The 18,921-nt window shown below is 37.1% G+C and overlaps 1 protein-coding gene across 1 annotated transcript in view; it reads left to right on the top strand.

Moving 5' to 3' along the window:
• The first annotated feature begins 453 nt into the window (after positions 1 to 453).
• Positions 454 to 18,921, top strand: part of LOC133458579 (phosphatidylinositol 4,5-bisphosphate 3-kinase catalytic subunit alpha isoform-like) — a 32,540-nt gene continuing 14,072 nt past the window's right edge. The window contains exons 1-13 of the mRNA XM_061738626.1: positions 454 to 540; positions 7,730 to 7,849; positions 7,950 to 8,056; positions 8,361 to 8,529; positions 8,850 to 8,976; positions 9,907 to 10,116; positions 10,252 to 10,346; positions 11,085 to 11,240; positions 12,219 to 12,464; positions 13,093 to 13,178; positions 13,849 to 13,954; positions 15,548 to 15,700; positions 15,909 to 16,043. Coding sequence (XP_061594610.1) covers positions 8,001 to 8,056; positions 8,361 to 8,529; positions 8,850 to 8,976; positions 9,907 to 10,116; positions 10,252 to 10,346; positions 11,085 to 11,240; positions 12,219 to 12,464; positions 13,093 to 13,178; positions 13,849 to 13,954; positions 15,548 to 15,700; positions 15,909 to 16,043 — 1,539 coding nt within the window. The 5' untranslated portion in view covers positions 454 to 540; positions 7,730 to 7,849; positions 7,950 to 8,000. The remainder of the gene's footprint in view (positions 541 to 7,729; positions 7,850 to 7,949; positions 8,057 to 8,360; positions 8,530 to 8,849; positions 8,977 to 9,906; positions 10,117 to 10,251; positions 10,347 to 11,084; positions 11,241 to 12,218; positions 12,465 to 13,092; positions 13,179 to 13,848; positions 13,955 to 15,547; positions 15,701 to 15,908; positions 16,044 to 18,921) is intronic.

Raw genomic sequence — 18,921 nt, 5'->3', positions numbered from 1 at the left:
CTTTTTGTGCCTTTTTTTGTCCTGTTTTGGATGTTGATCATGTGTTTTCTAAAGGCGGATTTATGGTTCCGCGTTACACCAACGCATAGCCTACGGCGTAGTGTACGCGGCTACGGTGCACGTCGTCGCGTACCCTACGCCGTAGGTTACGCCGTAATCCTACGCCGTACTTCTGCGTCGTTTTAACGCGGAACCATAATTCAGTATTAACACGGGGATGACAGCATGAGCTTTTAGCCTCATTCTCAAACTGGAGGATGATAGTCCAAATACATGTTTGTTTAACGGGAACTGTGGAGTAGATAGGTGTCTATCTAGACATGTTTCTCTTTGTTGTCATCCCCACACAAGCATCGGTGCTGCCGCTGCTGGCTGGTGGGAATAATCACCCTGGCTGCTGTTTATAAAGCCTATCCCTGCTCTTGTTTTGATTTTAATGTCCTCTCATCCCAACAAATATTTCAGGAACAGCGTGAGGATGGATTGAAACATGAAGACTGGAACTACCCCGTTGTGAAAATAGGAGGGCGTGTCTTCAAGGTACGTTTCACATACAAGCATGTTATGTTTCCTCTACTGATCAATGGGAATCCAGGCCGGATTATCCTTATACTGAACCGGTAACTGGGCCATATATGTCATATTTGGTTATTTTCTCTATATATGTGCTGGAAGAGGAGCAAACAGGTACAGCAGTAACCAATGATATAATAAAAATACATGAACATGATGATGATGATTATTATTATTATTATTATTATTATTATTATTATTATTATTATTATTATTATTATTATTATTATTATTATTATTATTATTATTATTATTATTATTATTCATGTGCTGTCCCCTACCTTCACATCAGCTCATTCAGGAGGCCTGTTTGATTGTTTAGTCATATGCTGTAATAGTTTTGCCTGTAGTCCTCAGACAAGCCATAACACAATCAATGCGAAGAACAGTTATATATCGAGCCATGATAGAATGGAACACTCTTCCAGGACAGATTACGAAAGAAAAAACAAAAGCAAGCTTTAAAAGACAACTGAAACAACGTCAAATAGCCCTACGCCTGTAAACAATTCTGCACATGTAGACATACACATAGGATACTATCACACGCACACGCACGCACACACACTTATAATTATGTTTATTTATTTTGTATTTTATTATTATTATTACTTTTTAATATCATTTTGTTATTGAGTTTATCTTGCATTATTACTATTACTGTTAATGTTGTTTTATTTGACTGTTAAGACTTAACAGTCAAATAAAACAACATTAACTTAACTTCCTCCTCCTCCTCCTCTTCCTCCTTAACTTAAGTATACTTAAGCAGGGAATATCTGTATGGATCATATTGTTTCTGTGCTTATAAATGTATATTGTTATGTGTGGACCCCAGGAAGAGTATCTGATTTACTGCATCAGCTAATGGGGATCCTAATAAATTCATAAATTCATAAATATGATGAAAGTTAACATGTGGTGTTACATTGGCATGTGAGTTGCCTTCTGATTGGAGCATCAGTGTAGTATGGCGTTTGTGGAGTCTATCTCTGGTGTTACTCTTAGTTGGTTGCTCGTCCTACATTTATTTGTAGTATGAGTGTTGAGCATGTACTTCAGCAATACGTTCATGTAAATCTATGGTCTTTATGACCATAAATTTCCCTTTTTTACCGTAAAATGTGTGAGGAGAGGGGCACTTCAAGTGTCGTCACCCTGGGACACCACACTGAGTTAATCTGGGTCTGATGGGAATAACCACAATTTTAAGCAAAATCCATTGATAACTTGTAACCCATTCACAATGTCACAACAGTTTCCATTACATTACTTTGTTGTGCAATGTGGTACAAATGGTCAAAAGCCAATGTTTAACAGATATATGAAGCTATGTGTTGTAGAGATGCAGCATATGTTTGAGCCTGCCAGCCTGCCCACAGGAGTTTTGTGTAGTTGTGTCAAAATACAAAGCAAGCTTGTGCCTGGGCCAATGTTTCCCCACTCCCCACATCCTGTGTTTTGAGGAAGCTTCCTCTTTTGTCCTAAAGTGCTTTGCTGCATCCTGATCAGGGTCACTGATGGCAGAACAGCTCAATGAGTAGTTTGTTGGAGCTCAGGTTTTTTTCCTAATTTGGCTTGTTTTTATGACATATTTAGTGTTACCTATGTTGACCATTTTTCTTAATCGGTTCTATAAGTTTGGCCCTAAACTTAAACCGGATGTATAGGGTTCTGTGTGACTTTCAGGAGGTGCTATGCTGTTTTTTCTTCTCTCTTACTGTATTCTGCAGCCATCCATTCATTCTCTAGAAACCTACTGTATGCTGGTCGGTTTTGTTTTTGCAGTTGTCAAATAAAGCATGCCCAGGCAAAGTATATATATATATTTTTTTAAACTTCATTAGTAACCTCCAAAAGTTTTGGTACTTTTATTTAGAGACTTTCCTTTCTTTTTCCTTTTTAAAGTAATTCAATCAAAGACCTTCACAGAAGTTTCATAAGGTCATCAACTGTTTTTGTTCTCTTTGAAGCCTTTTAGTATTTTTCAGGCAATTTTTCCCACAACGCTTTATATCTGGATTCCTAAAAGCTTTAATTGACTTGGTAGTTTTTCCATCCAGGATAAGGGAACATGACTGAAGTAATTGACTGAGGTAATTGCCTTTGGAGCCAAAGAGAAACGATTACAGGTCACCACAGAGCTTCAACTTATACACCTAAAAACGACCAACCAGGCCAGAAATCTGTGTGTAGTAATGGACATAAATTTGGAAAAACCCATTAAGGCAATAACAAAGTCAGTCTACTATCATCCTAAGAATATATCAAGGTTAAAAGATCTGATGTCTCAGCAGGACCTAAAAACTAGTCCATACATTCATCTTTAGTAGCTTGATTATGGTAACACATGTTTACATGAAAAGTCAGTTAAACAACTGCAGCTCATTCAGAACTCTGCTGCTCGAGTCCTCACTAAGACACAAAAAGTGGACCATCAGTCCAGCTCTGAGGTCTTTCACTGGCTGCCTGTCAGAGGATAGATTTTAAAGTTTTAATTCGGCTCTATAAAGCTCTCAATGGTCCAGGACCAAAACACATCAGTGACCTCGTGACCCAGTATGAACCTTCCAGGTCCCTCAGCTCATCTGGATCTGGTTTTTTTTATCAGTTTCCAGAGACAGAACCAAACATGGAGAAGCTGCTTTCAGCTTCTATGCTCCACATGTCTGGAACAAACTCCCAGAAACCATTAGGTCAGCTGAAACACTAAGGTATTTAAGTCCAAGTTGAAGATTCACTTGTTCTCAGCTGCATTTGAACAAAGCTCTAAATCTGCAGTCCCAAAACTTGATCACTAATGATTTTATCTGATTTTTATTTATTGTTCTTTCTTTCTTTCTTTCTTTCTTTTTGGTTTACATTTTAAAACCTGCTTTTTATTTATTTTTTAATCTCTTTGTAAAGCACTTTGAATCACCTTGTTATTGAATTGTGCTATAGAAATAAACTTCCCCTGGCTTGTTCTTGCCTTGCATGTCAGGTCAACTGATGGTCATCATGGTTCAAATGCATTTATTTGTATTGTGTCCTGTACAGCAGTTGTTTGCATGGGACACAAAACTCTGAACCTTTATGGACTTGTCAACACTATTGCGCATAGCACACAATTTTGCAAGGTCTCTTATTGCTTAAGTAAGTGTCCTCTGTAATGATCTGTAATGATGTCTAAAAGTTATTAACAGTCATTGTGACAAGAGTTTTATTAGCGCATAAGCGCATTAGCGCATATATATATATATATATATATATATATATGTGTGTGTTAATTTTTCTCAAACACCCTCTTGAAATAATGCGCAGCATATGAGAATTATCTTAAACCAGCTATTTACCAGCTGACTATTAATTCAAAGGTTTATGCTTATTAAAATGTATAACACGGTTATTATGACATTGATAGACTATTGTGTTTTGTGCTTAAAAAGCAGTAAGACTGATCAAAACGTTAAAAACTGAAAGAGAAACCCGAGGTGCAGCATTTCAGACAGCTCATAAATCTCTTTGTTTCAGATAAAATAGACCAGCTTGAAGTCTCATCTTACCCCCCTTTGCAGGAATTTTAAACTAAAGAATGAGTTGTATACAGTTGAGGAAAAGCTAGAATGCTACTGTCTCAAGGAAAAAGAAGGGAAATAGAGATGGAGGGCCTACACGCTCTGGTATGAGTGTCATTACAGCACAATTTCTTCACAAAGAAAAAAGTTGATTGCTGCTGTGTTAAAATTTAAAGTATACTGCATATTTATTTTACCTCTTGAATATGTTGGGAAACAAGGGAACTGAAATCAGCAACTGGATTTTTGTATCCTCTCACTGTCCTAGACTAGATTAAATAATCTTTTATAGTTCCAGGATCCCCCTATAAACCTGTTATACAGTTTATCATATACTTACACAAACAGAGGAACTGTCTATAACACGAAGTTGATGTTTCGATGGACTGTTTTATTTGTGAGTTGTTCACGTTAACCTGTTTTAGACAGCTGCTTCATTCCAGGAAGCTTCTGGAAATGACACTCCAATCCTAACAATAAAAAAAAAAAAAAAAAAAATGCAACAAACAAAGAAAATTATGGGGGGGGTGATAATATTTCTCATGACCTGGATTATCCTTGAGAAACGCGTTAATTAATCGTTCCATATTAGATGATATCCAAATGGAGGCGGTAAACATACTGCGTCATCGCTGTGTCCTAATGTGCTGCTGAGTTGCAGTGTCTTTTTACGATTGTTGGCTCTTAATGTTCTTTCTAAAAAAAACGTTGTGTCACTGAGGTCCCAGAAGACTTGATTTCTCAGAACTGCCTGACTGGCTGAATGAGCTAATATTGACTTTTAAAGAAATCTACTTACTTTTCTTGGGTAACTTTCTTTGACAAATGTGATACCCAGATATACTGTGGTACTGGGTGTTGGGTCATATCACCTGATCATATGACTGGTTTCACTAAATCCAAGACACTTACTGAAATGTCAATATTAATCACACAAAAGATCATTTTATCTATGAAAGAAAAATGCATTTTAGATTGTCAGATTTTAACGGTTTAACATCTTACTACCTTTTTGCCATTCACTTTTAAAAGGATAATGCAGTGTTTTGGGTTCATGTAAATGAACCTCAGTGGGTAAACATGAATTGACTTTCCTTATCAGGGAAATTAAACTGAATAAACCATTTCATTCCACCTTCTTTGTTGTTTTGTTGAAAACGCTCAAGTCGTGGGTAGGGCTGGGGATCGATTCAAATGTCAAGAATCGATTCGATTCCGATTCTTAAGATTCAGAATCGATTATCAAGATTTGATTCGATCCGATTCGATTCCGATATTGATTTGGGTTAGTGTTATTAAAACTGTTTTTTGAGCTGTTGCATGAATTATATGACTGTAGTTATGCAAAATATTACTACTAGTATTATATTGAGATTAAACAGCAAGTATTGCAGTTAAGGATGCTGTAAGGACCAATCAGCTCCCAGAATGCTGATATAACTGCTTTAGGAAACATCATGTGGGTCAGAATTACCAAACAGATCCAGGGAGGAAACAGAGGACGATGAAATCGGTTTTATTTTTTCCCACATTCCGTTTTTATTTGTTCCATTTTCGGTCTATTTTGGTTTTTCATTTTGGAGCATGTGGTTTTTAGCATTTTTTGCAAATGTAACCCCAAGACAGTATATAAAGTATTGAAATATAGACAATTTATGCAATTATAACCTAACACTTTAATGTTTTCATACCTTTAAACATATTTAAAGGCAAAAACATGGCACCAGTTATTCTCGTGTCCAACAAAACATTCCTTTTTTGGGGATAAACAAAAAAATAACCAAAAGTTGTAATGTAATGATGAAAAAAAAAATACATAAATAAATAATGAAAAACAAAAATAAAAATCGATCTTTAGACATATGAATCGATTTTTAGGAATTAATATGAGAATCGATTTAGAATTGGGAAATCAATTTTTTCAACACAGGCCTAGTCGTGGGCAGTGATTCAGAGACCTGGACCTAGAGTGGACTGGAGCTAACCAGGGTGAATGGAGGTAGCTCTGTTGCTGCCATAACCGTCAGATTTCCTTTGCCTTTAGTAGGTATTGGTGTGGACTATGTTCACCTTCTTTTAGGATGCTGTCACCTGGTTATTTGTGAAATACGTGTAGGGGCAGGACGTACATGTATTAGATGGATTTGAATTAACTACAAAGCGTCAGCCAGGGACATGACCAGGCTGAATTCCCAGACAGGATGTGCCGTCTTTTTCTTTCTTTTGGCTTTGCGTTTGGTGTTGAGACACAAGCCAAGTAATGTTTTCGGATATTGGGGTTGACAGTTCCGTCCATGCAGAGGGATCCATGCACATCCAACCCCCTTTAAGGAAATGCACTGTGGATTTTTGTCTAAAATAATGAGAGTTGAATATTGATCCCAAAAAGAAGTGCAAGTCTATAAACACAGCTTATTAAAAGTTTTCTCGAGTGGCAAAAATGGTGAAACTATGGCAGTTTTAAAACCGTGCTTGGTGAGTGCTGTTGAGTGTGAACCCCGGCGAGTGAGTAGGCAGGACTGCTGATTCAGTGGGCAGTGCTGGCAAGCGTTCAACCAAAAGTAACTCGTGCTGCAGAAAAACATCCTTTCTGTGATACATAAGTCACATTCATAAAAGATATTAGCAACTGCAGTTGCTTTATTTAGGTTATTAAATATCTATTAGACAGTTGCTAAAGGCTGTTTGAAATCTACTAACATGATGTTGTATATCCACTAGGGGTGTAACGATACACTAATCTCACGATAACGATACGATACGATATTATAGCAGTATTTTTTAACAACCTTGAATGAGGAACATATAACTGGAAATATTGGTCTTTTATTTGAAAGACACAAAATACAAAACAATGCTGTGCGTTTGCCCTATTGTTACAGTTTGTAATGCTTTATAACTGTTTAAGTTTTAAAGAGAAAGCCAGGCCAACCATTTTCCACAAACTGAACTAAAAGTAAATGTCAGGTTTGCATTATGCATCTTCAGTTTCATACAATAAAAATATTTTGCCACAAACTGAATAGTTTCTCTCATGTATGATTTTACTTTTTTCTTCTTTTTTCTAAAATTAAATAAATAAAAGTAAATAAATACATACAATTTTACATCATAAAAAAGATAGATTCATGCTCACCTTATACGTGTAAGAGGAGATTTATTTTTGTTAAGGTTATTTTGGTAATACAGTACTAGTCAACACAAGATTAATTTTAATAACCCAATATCGCGATACACTTTGTCACCTCCACGACACGTATTGTGACGTTTTTGTATCGCAAAATTTTGTGGCACGATATATTGTTACACCCCTAATATCCACCTTTGGACAGTATGTGCCAGTTAATCTAGCCCACTTTTGGAGACTGTATAAACAAGTTATTTATACAAGTATAAATAAAGTTTGATTAAAGTTTGAGATTCTTAATCTTAACTGTAGCATCAAGTAAACTGTGTATAATCAACAAAAGTTGCGTTTCCACTTGCTGGGGTTTCCAGGTTAAGTAGAATACCCAGTCAGCAGAGAAACCCTCCCAGAGTTCCTCTAAGCCCACCTGAGTACCTCTCTAACCACAGGAACGTTTTTTCGCCTCACAAAGGTTCCTGAAGGCGTCCTCTGCAGGGCCGTTCCTGGTAATGGAGACACGCGTCAACCATCCAACCCCTGAAAAACTACCCGGAACCCCCACCAGTGGAAACACACCCAGACTGCACTTGAGGTATTTTTAATCAGCATTACCAGAGGGTCTGACATTGAGCAGCCTGTGCATTATGCTAAAACAGTGGGAGCCTGGAGTAAGTGCTGTCGTTGTCTTTCAGGTTCTTCTCTGCAGCTTAACTGTGTAACTGAGCTGAGAGACTGAGAGGAAGATGCCTCCCCGGCCATCCTCAGGGGAGCTGTGGGGCATCCACTTGATGCCTCCCAGGTACAACACACTTGACTGTATTATGAATGTGTTTGTACTTGTGTGCACTTTATTATATCTGTAGTTTACTGTTATATCAAATAAAATTCCATCCTCCTATGTGATTTTGTGTTTGTGTTGTTCTCAGATTTAAGTCGCTTTGGATAAAAGCATCTGCTAAATGACAATAGTAGTATATGTTTGATTTTACAATAGCTATAATAAAAATGTATCATATTGGCTATATTTATCATTGTATGTTGAATTGTTAACAAAACAAAATGCCTGCAGGAAGTCAGTATTTAAGTGCTTGGTGTGCCTTCAGGATCCTGGTGGACTGCCTTCTTCCCAACGGGATGATCCTGACACTCGAATGTCTCCGCGAGTCCACACTCATTACCATCAAACATGACCTGTTCAAGGAGGCAAGGAAACATCCGCTGCATCACCTCCTACAGGAGGAGACATCCTACATCTTTGTCAGCGTAACACAGGTGAGAGCTCTGAAAAAGCCTCACACCAGGGTTTCTGAGGGCAAGAGAAATGTCTGAGTCATTGGGAGCAGCCTCAGTTGTTCTCTCTTTATTTATAAAGGAAAAGTTAAACATGTGTGTTCACACACAACACAACAGATCTTTACAAAACAGGAACCATTTTTAGTTATAAATAGTTTTTAAAAAGTGTGATGTTTTTCCCATTTTTCCAATATTACTTCTGCACCTACCGTCAGCTCCCACAGCAATTTATAATTGCTATCATCAGTTTAAAAAGTGTATACTCACCGCTTCTGTGTGATTTTCCTCCTATTAAACAGGAAGCAGAGCGGGAGGAGTTCTACGATGAAACCCGCAGGCTGTGTGACCTCCGACTCTTCCAGCCTTTTCTCAAAGTCATTGAACCAGTTGGCAACAGAGAGGAAAAAATACTCAACAGGGAGATCGGTGAGAGGTCCTTCTGCTCTAAACAGCAGCGGTTCTGTTTTAACAAGCTGATGTACCCTCATTTCTCCATTTAGACGAGTATTAAAAGTAGAAAAGTAGTTAATTCTGATAGTGAATGACTGTTTAAGTTAGGGCTGGGCGATATGGACCAAAAGTCATATCTCGATATTTTCTAGCTGAATGGCGATACTCGATATATATCGATATTTTTTCTGTGCCATAATTGGGGTTTTCCCCAAAGCATTATAGCATAGCATCTCTGTTAGCTTCATTTTTTTCTGAGGCAAACTCTTAAAAAAACAGTCAGTTTTAATACAATGCCTCGTAACAATATCAAAATGTATAAAACAAATGAAACAAAAATAAACTGCCTGCATATATAGAATAAAAAGGCTTATTGAATAAAATAAAACAAATATCCCTTTCCTGCATAACAATTCAATTAAAATACACTGTGCAATTAATACAATGTAGACAGTAACAGGCAGACTTTTCCACTGAGGTTGACAGTGCAAATAACAAAACATTTGTGCAAATCTCAAATAAAACATTCAAGTCAATTTGTCACAAAATAAGCTATATCAAAATCGTAAAAAAAAAATATATGTATTTTTTTTATTTTTTTTTTAATCATCGATATAAACGATATTGTCTGGTACCATATCGCGTTTGAAAATATATCGATATATATTAAAATCTCGATATATCGCCCAGCCCGAGTTTAAGTTATCTGACAATTGCAAATAAAGTATTCAGTTGAATTGAGTTACTTGATTCCCTTAAAAATATGTTGGTTAGAAAGCAAACTCAGTGGAAAATATTAGGCACATTTATCCACAAGTGGGAAAAGTCTGATCTACAATATTGCTGCATACAAAATATATTTTTATTTTGGCTCTCTCTCTCTATATTTCTTTTTGATCCTGACAGGTTTTGCCATTGGTATGCCGGTTTGTGAGTTTGATCTTGTGAAGGACCCCGAGGTTCAGGACTTCAGAAGAAACATCCTGAATGTTTGTAAAGATGCCGTGGAGCTGAGAGATGCCAGTGGGCCTCACAGCAGAGCCTTGTATGTGTATCCACCCAACGTGGAATCGACGCAGGAGCTTCCCAAACACATCTATAGCAAACTTGACAAGGGTAGGCGACAAAGTGATAAAAATGAAATGAATATAAAATGGTTATTTATTTAGTAGCCTCATGCTACATTACTGTTTTTGTGAAGCTACGTCAGGGAAAATTGTTCCATTGACATCTTTTTTCTCTGTTTTGTAGGTCAGATTATTGTTGTGATATGGGTGATTGTTTCCCCGAACAATGACAAGCAAAAGTACACACTGAAGATCAACCACGACTGTGTACCTGAACAGGTGTGCTGAACATAAACTCAACGCTTCATTTTGAGTTTACATTTGGTCATTCAAAGTGGTATCACTTTGAATGTACATCGTCATTCAGCTCAAAAGGTTTTATGTTTAAGATCATAAAGACTAAATACTCTGGCTCTTACAGGTCTTGAAATTACCTAAATTAAATCTCAGCTCCACTATTTAACTAAAACTAAAATTACACTTGGTTGATTGGCAGATTTGTTTTTCAGAAAGGGAGACCACCTTCTCTAAAAGCAAATATTTTGGTTTATCTGATCTATTTATGTGTGTTAACAAAGTGCCTGAGAGGAAATGCATCCTTCGAAGTGATCTTCAAGAAATAGTTGTTGCTGTTCATCAATTCAATCTACAGTGAGCAAAAAATAAAAAAAAGTGGTAAACTTTAAAGACTGGACCGTAAGAAAGGTTTACTTTCATGAAGCAAACTTAGAAAGAAAAGTGTCCCCGAATTCCTCCACAATGATGCAAGACACTGAAAACATCTTAAACAAAGCAATTCCTTCAGGTTATTGCTGCTTAAAAGTTGTTTCTGCAAGATATCGTATCATGACATGCACTTAGTTTTTCCCACACACTAATTTACTCTGGTGCAGTTTTCATTAAATAACAGCGCAGTGAAAATATTCTTTGGGTTGTTCATCTGAGGTTGCAATGACTAAATGTGTCCTGATCCTCCAACCTCTAATGACGGTTGTCTGCATGTGTCATGTCCTGAAGGTGATTGCCGAGGCCATACGTAAGAAGACACGCAGCATGTTGTTGTCCCCCGAGCAACTAAAGATGTGTGTTCAGGAGTATCAGGGCAAATATATCCTCAAAGTTTGTGGCTGCGATGAATATCTGCTGGAAAAGTACCCCATCAGCCAGTATAAGGTAAGAGATGACTCAAAACTAAGATTACACACCAATAATGACTTGCAGGAATAAAACGGGTATTATTTTAAGTGTAATATTGTGAGCTTAGAGCCAGCTGAAGCAAAACATTTATGTATGCCCAGTACTCGAGTTGAGGGGGGATTAGGGGGGATCATCCCCCCTGTAAAACTGCCGTCCCCCCTTTCCATCCCTTATGTCATTTCATCAATTAATGTGGTATTACTGCTATTTCAACATTTAGAGTCATCAACAGAAAAATAACACCAGAAAAATAACTTATTTGACAATTTTCACCTGTTTCAGGTTAATTTTCACTTGAAATAAGTAGGAAAATCTGCCAGTGGAACAAGATTTATCTTCTTATTACAAGCAAAAAAATCTTGTTCCACTGGCAGATTTTTCTACTTATTTCAAGTGAAAATCTACTTGAAACAGGTGGAAATTGTTGTTTTTTCCAGTGATGAGTCTTGTTTTAAGTGTAATGAGATTTTTTTTACTAAAATGAGACATTTTAACTAGAAATAAGACAAATATTCTTAAGATTTTGAGTTTTTACACTGATCCATTTTACTTATCCTGTGAAGGAGAGAGGCATATTGATAAGTTCAGAAAACTGTTTTTTATTGTTGTGTTTTGATGTATTTGATGTAAGCCCAGTGGATATTTAAAGCTTACAGAAGGCTGCATTTAACTGCTGCTATGTCATTCCTGCAGTATTTCTGCAGGTGTTTTGGTCAGTGTTATTATTTGTAATATATTATATTATTTGTAATCAGCACAAATTATCTGTCCCCATATGATAAAATCCACCATCCCCCCCTGATTTTCTTTTACAACTCGAGTACTGTGTATGCCTCGCTATTTCCTCTCTGGCCAGTCAACATCAATTGTTAAAAGTTGGACACAGTATAGCTTCAGCAACTCTGTCGATTTTCTACCAACTGTTTTTTTTCCCCTCTGTGTCTCTTCCTGTAGTACATCCGTAGCTGTATAATGCTCAGCAGGATGCCCAACCTGATGCTAATGGCCAAAGACAGCCTGTACACCCAGCTGCCGACAGATAACTTTGTGATGCCGTCATACTCTCGACGCATCTCAACGGCCACGTCGTATATGAATGGTGAGGCCGCTTCCAAATCGCTGTGGACCATCAATGGCACTCTTCGAATACGAATCCTCTGCGCTACCTATGTTAATGTGAATATACGGGACATAGACAAGGTGAGACACCCAGTACTTGCAGAAACAGAACTATGTAGACCAGTAACATTAGGCAACAGCTCAGCAACTCCAGCTATCATTTTATCGTCCATGTTCAGCTTATATGGACGCTAAAAGATAATCATTTGTCAAACTGCAAGGCCTTTTTCTATTTTGTCAATTAAAAAAACACTGGCACTTGGATTTTTTACTATGGGTACAATTAAAAGAGTCATCCACACAAAGATTATCTCTAAGTTTGTTTATTTTTGAAGCGGTATCGGTCGACTGTTTTTTCAGTTGTGCACAATATCCCATCTTCCTACTTCCTCACATCCTGTTGAAACAACAAGTCATTGTTAAGGTCTCATGTGAACGGCTTCAACAGAGGGAAGCAGATCTGTTGTTTCACGCTGGTTTGCTGTCAGGAGTCAATTTTACACATGACTTAACTCCCAGACTGCCTGCAGTTTAAGAGTAACCAGCTTTTAAGATGATGAATTATGTATGTTTTCACACTTGCGTTAAAGATACATAATATATTCTTAGAAATAACATATTTGTTGTTATTGGTTGGTATTATTTTTTCTTGAAAAAAAAAAAAGAAAAATCCCTTTGACACTATTTTCCATCGCCTCTCTGCTTATAGATATATGTGAGGACGGGTATTTACCACGGAGGTGAGCAGATGTGTGACAACGTCAACACACAGAGAGTACCCTGCTCAAATCCCAGGTAATTTATCCTCCTTTTTGTGAAAAAAACCCCCCAACAAAATCTCTGCAATTTACTACAATGGGCCTTGAATGGAGGAAGTGTTATAATAATGGCGATGAAAGCTATAAACTGTGTTAGGATCAGATAGTCAAACCGACTGTTAGTTCTCATTTCCTCTTACATATTGTCCAACTGAAATAGTCCTCTTGTCAATCTTCACCACTAATTTACATCAGGCCGTCAGAGGCAGGAGGGTAAGAGCAGTTTAGCACCGGGAAGTAACTTTAATCTGCTGTATCATATTACTCTTAACCTGTCTTGGTTGTGATACTTTAGAAATGCTTAGCACAGCGGTCTCAAATTAAGAGAGGAAGAACTGTGCTAATGGCACGAGACGTGTGGTTATATATTTTTTTTCTCAGGAGTGTCATGTGTAAACAAACGTTGCTAAAAATACATGATCAGCACAGCACAATGGAAAGTGCACAGTTATTGTGTTTGCGACATTCAGTTTAATGTCAAGGTGAACTGGAACTAATTAGTCAAGAGAACTGACTATTACAACTCTTTCTGTTTTTTCTGTTGTTTTTTTAAAGCCTAAGCCCGTTATGACTGCCACTCTTGTGTACAATGTCCAATTGTGTACAATTGTCTACAATGATCTCTCCCGCTATCATTTTTGTTGCAGGTGGAACGAGTGGCTCACCTATGACATGTACATCCCAGACATCCCCCGAGCTGCCAGACTCTGCCTGTCCATCTGCTCTGTCAAAGGCAGAAAAGGAGCCAAGGAGGTAGGAGGCTGAAAGATGGGACCTCTTTGTGTGACCTTTGCTGGCAGGAAACAGAGAAACATTTGAGTTTTAGTTGTTCTGGAGCTCCCAGTGCAACAACAGAAGTGTTGAATGAGACAGGCATGTTGAAGGTTTACAGTTTTTTTTCTAACACAACAAAACTGTGTGCTTTGGTCTGAAGGAAACTTATATTATAATCAATAGAAAATGTTACTCTAAGTTATGAGTATCACATTTAAAGGATATAGGGGTGCAGACAATGTCTTACCGATAGCTTGATAATGTTCCAGGAGGAAATGTATTATGCTCCTTTGTGTCACATATAACAGTTGTGTACTGTGTTTTTGTGTGTGTGTGTGTGTGTGTGTGTGTGCGTGTGTGTGTGTGTGTGTGTGTGTGTGTGTGTGTGTGTGTGTGTGTGTGTGTGTGTGCGTGTGCACGGTCAATGGAAGCTGTGGTGTCATCTTTGGCTCTGTTTAATTACTAATCAGTGGGCACGTTGTTGGCAGAAACCTCAGCAGAGATGCAGCACGCAGAAGAGACTTTTCCATTCAGCTAATGTGTTTAATGGACAGCATGTGATCAAAGGAGAGAATTTTTATATCTACTCCTACTCATGTAAAAGCAACGACAGCAGATAAACTAGAAAAAAATAGATGAAGCTTTCAATATGAATAAATCTGACGCTTACTGAGTGTGTCAGTGTTTTATGATCTTTTTCTGATACTAGAAACTGAGTTTTTTTTTTTTTTTTCTTCTTCCTCGTCTAAGTCTTCTCAAAAAGCTTGGAAGTGTATATGTGTGTGTGCGTGTGGGTGTCTGTGGGAGGTGTATCAATGAATGGCAGACATGGATATTGTAACAGACACCCGGGGTGAGTTCTGTCTCCTGTCTCGCGATGCGAGGTTGATGTCACATTAGCGGATGCTCTTTCAAGGCCCGTCTGAATTAAAGATAAACAGCAGTCTAGGATTTACTATGAAAGGGAACATTTTAACAAGTGAACAGAACAGGTCTGGGGTCGTGTTGCCCTTTGCCACCTGGTTTCATCACCTCCTCTAAGTAAAAACTCAACATCAAGATGTGATCACAAACATTTTCTAAACCCCACTGATTGCTGACATGGTAACTTTAATATAAAATGTGCAGTTGGATTGTTGTTATGCCAGGAAAACTTTATAAACCTGCACAACACAAACTAAATCAGGACTGACTGAATATTTTGGAACCGCAACACCATAAAACCTTTTATAACGCCTCTAAGTGGTTAATATTAAAAAAAAAAAAAAAACATTTTCCAAGAAAATTTGCATCTAACTAAGAATAAATCCAAGACATTTACTCCAGGAAGCAACCAGCTCCAATCCTGAGATTCATTCACGAGGACTGGGATTTGGGATTTAGAAAATATATATTTATAAAGCTGAAAGTCTTAGCAGGGGAATCTGGGTCCAACGTTTTCCAGATGAGTTTTCTGTGCTCTTTCTTTTGGTAAATGCACTCTTTTACTCCAAGTATATTTTTAAGAGTTTTGCATTGAACTTGAATGCTTTTTAACAACGTACCTTTGGTGTTTGTGTTTTGTTTTACCAGGAGCACTGTCCGTTGGCTTGGGGAAATATCAACCTGTTTGATTACACCCACACTCTGGTGGCAAATAAAATGGCCCTGAACCTCTGGCCCGTCCCCCATGGCCTTGAAGATCTTCTCAACCCCATAGGAGTCACTGGATCAAACCCCAATAAGGTGTTCATATTAATTAGTTTGTCTGCAAAAGTAAAAAATAAAATATCCAAGGAAAGCTTTCATATCTCCATCACCAAAATGTCGATATGAGAAAGCAAAAAATAAGTTTTCTTCTTCTTATTTTTTTCGTTAAGAGTTTTGGTGATTCGTAAGAATCGGCTCTTTATGTGCTGTAAGGTTATATTTCTTCTTTAAATGTGTTGCCTAGGAAACGCCATGTCTGGAGCTGGAGTTTGACCACTTCAGCAGTGCTGTCAAATACCCAGATATGAATGCAGTGGAAGATCATGCAAACTGGACCATCTCCAGGGAACTGGGCTTTAACTACAACCTCTCAGGGCAGGTAAGATCACTTGCAAGTTTTAAATGATGTGTTTAGTTTACACCCACCTGCTTCAATTTCATAAAACAGTGTTTCACAGTTTAACCATACGAAGGAAACTGAAGTTTTAAAGACTAGAGCTTATGGGTGTGAAGCTGATCTCCTTTAGGTGGAAGATTTTATTTGTTATGGGACGATGTGCTTTAGTAGTTGTTGTGCTCAGAATATATTATCATCACGCTTTGCGGTGCGAGTAGTAGTAGCACTCCTCACATTTGGCACACTCACATGCTATGAATAACGCATCATCTCGCTGCACAACCTCTCACATGGTGCCATGTAAGTACAGATATTTTTGTTTGTCAGGACACACATTACTGAGAGAGTGACGCAGAAGATGAGTATCTAGTACAGTTTTAGCAGAACTTATAAAAAGCTGGGGAACGTCACCTGTCAAATGACTTCTCTATGTAAGATTCTCTATGTAAGATTTATGGTTTACAATATTTAAAAATCTACTAAATCACTGTAACTACATTATAAACGAACAACAAAAAGTTGTTCTTTATAATAATAATAATAAAAATAATAATAATAATAATAATAATTGTTATTATTATTATTATTATTATTATTATTATTATTATTATTATTATTATTATTATTATAGAAATGGATGTCCAATATCTTTTTTTTTCTAGTTCTTTGAACACAACAGTTGTTATTCATTTTACTGGAAAAGACATAGATATGTACAGTGAATTATCACAAGCAAGTAATCTGTATGTGGAGCCATCTTAGTCTAAGAGATTTTTTTTTTTATATTTATTTTTTTATTGTGGCCACAAAAATTCCAACAATATTCTTACATCATCTTTTTTCTCTATTTTTCCCCTCTCTTAACATAGGTTGTAAATTTTCAATACAAAGAAAACAAAATGGATAAGAAAACAAAAAAGAAAAAGAGGAAAAGAAAAAGTCATGGCCATAGATTTATATTATCATAACAAGAACCAATTGAACATGGGGGGTCTCCACACATCACATTTCTCAAAAGTAAAATAAAATGTAGAAAATTATTCAGCAACGCAATGATAAGGATAATCAGCAAAAATCTGATCTTATATGTTTGACATAACCAGTCCATTTAGACCACATCTTGTAAAAATTCTCAGTTTGTATTCTGAGAGAGAAGGACAATTTTTCCATGGCATATATATCTCGAGACACATCTAACCATTCTTCTATTGTAGGTGGATCTGGTTTTAGCCACCTTCTTGAGATAGTCTTTTTACATGCAGCCAAGAGTATAAGCAAGACTTTTTTATCTCTATGATCCCATCCATCAAAAGTGATATTCCCCAGATACATGGTGTCAAATCTATGAGGAATATTTATCCCAAAAACAGCTTCCAGATGACAATGTATCTCTTTCCAATAGTCGGATAGGACTGGGCATTCCCAAAAGATATGAAAGTGGTTAGCTTCACTTTTTCCACAAGCTCTCCAACAATTTGTGTTTGGTATTAATGCACGTTGCTGCAGGGGTGTAATGAAAAATCGTAACAAATTTTTCCAACAATATTCTCGCCATGTATTTGAGCATGATGTCTGCCACTGCAATGTACATAATTTCAGCCACTCATCTGCAGTGAGAGAGATACCACATTCCTTTTCCCATTTCTGTTTGACATACAGTGAATTGTGGGAACTGGCTTCGCGAAGCCCACAGTACAGTTTGGACACCACCTTGGTACATATTGATGAATTACTTGCTTTCTTAAAAACTTCTAGCACTCCCATCTTTTCTAACTCATGTGTCCCAGCTATGTTTTCATTAAAATGGTGTCTGACCTGGAGGTACCTATAGAAGTCCTGACGCTGTAAACCATGTTCTTGCTGTATTGTTGTAAAAGTCTTAAAAGTCCCTTTATGCACAAAAGTGGAATAGCTTGAGAGGCCCATCTTACTCCATGTCTTAAATCTGGAATCTAACCTATTTGGAGAGAAATCAGTGTCAAATGCACACCATCTCAACATTTTTAGGGCCTGATCCATATTGCAGAGTTTCACTGTCTTTTGCCACGTCTTCAGGGTTATATTGATCCAGGGGTTAGTCTAAGAGATTTTAAAGTCTGCAATTTCATTAGTCATGAAAGACAATAATCAAGACAATAATCATGATCTAGGGAGCCACTTCCTGCAGAAAGAAATTCTATTTGATATGTTTGGTCACCTGTAGATTTAAAAGAATTATAAAAAATTAAAATGTTTCCATTGCACTTTTGCTAATAATTTCTTTATCAATTGGTCAGAAAAGCCACTTTATGAGTTTGAAAACTCTTTTGTGATATATGTGATAAAAATGTTTTTTTTTTTTTTTAAATGTTTTTTACTTTCTTTTTTTTTTGTAGAAGTCAGTGTTTCCATTACATTTCCCTTTTGCAGAGTTTCAGAGGTAATAGAAATGCACCCAATGACAGATTTCTCTGCCTATAAAGAGTTTGGCTTGATCCTTGTTACATGAGTTACTCGTACCGCTTGTTTCATGAGTCAGTAGTGTCAGCGTATGTAACTTTCAGTAAGTCACTGTCTTCAGTTACTCATGATGGATGCTCTGTCTTATCAGATTTCTAGATGTTATGCAGCATGAGAGCTGGGACTCTGCAGCGTTAATGTGATATGTTGCTGAAAACAGTTATGTCAAAGGATGTGAATATAGTAACAGATAGTGTAACATGATGCGTTGAGCAATGAATGCTGCGCATCAGTGTGAGGAAGACACATCTTGTTTAACAGATTGTTAATGTGATGATAAATTAAAATTTATACCAACTAAAAAATTATTCTATTTTGTTTCTAACCCCAATAGTCTTCAGTTTTATACAGTCAGGAGTGA

This window comes from Cololabis saira, chromosome 13 (assembly GCF_033807715.1).
Source record: "Cololabis saira isolate AMF1-May2022 chromosome 13, fColSai1.1, whole genome shotgun sequence".
Lineage (NCBI taxonomy): Eukaryota > Metazoa > Chordata > Actinopteri > Beloniformes > Belonidae > Cololabis > Cololabis saira.
This window is presented reverse-complemented; position numbering and strand designations above follow the sequence as displayed.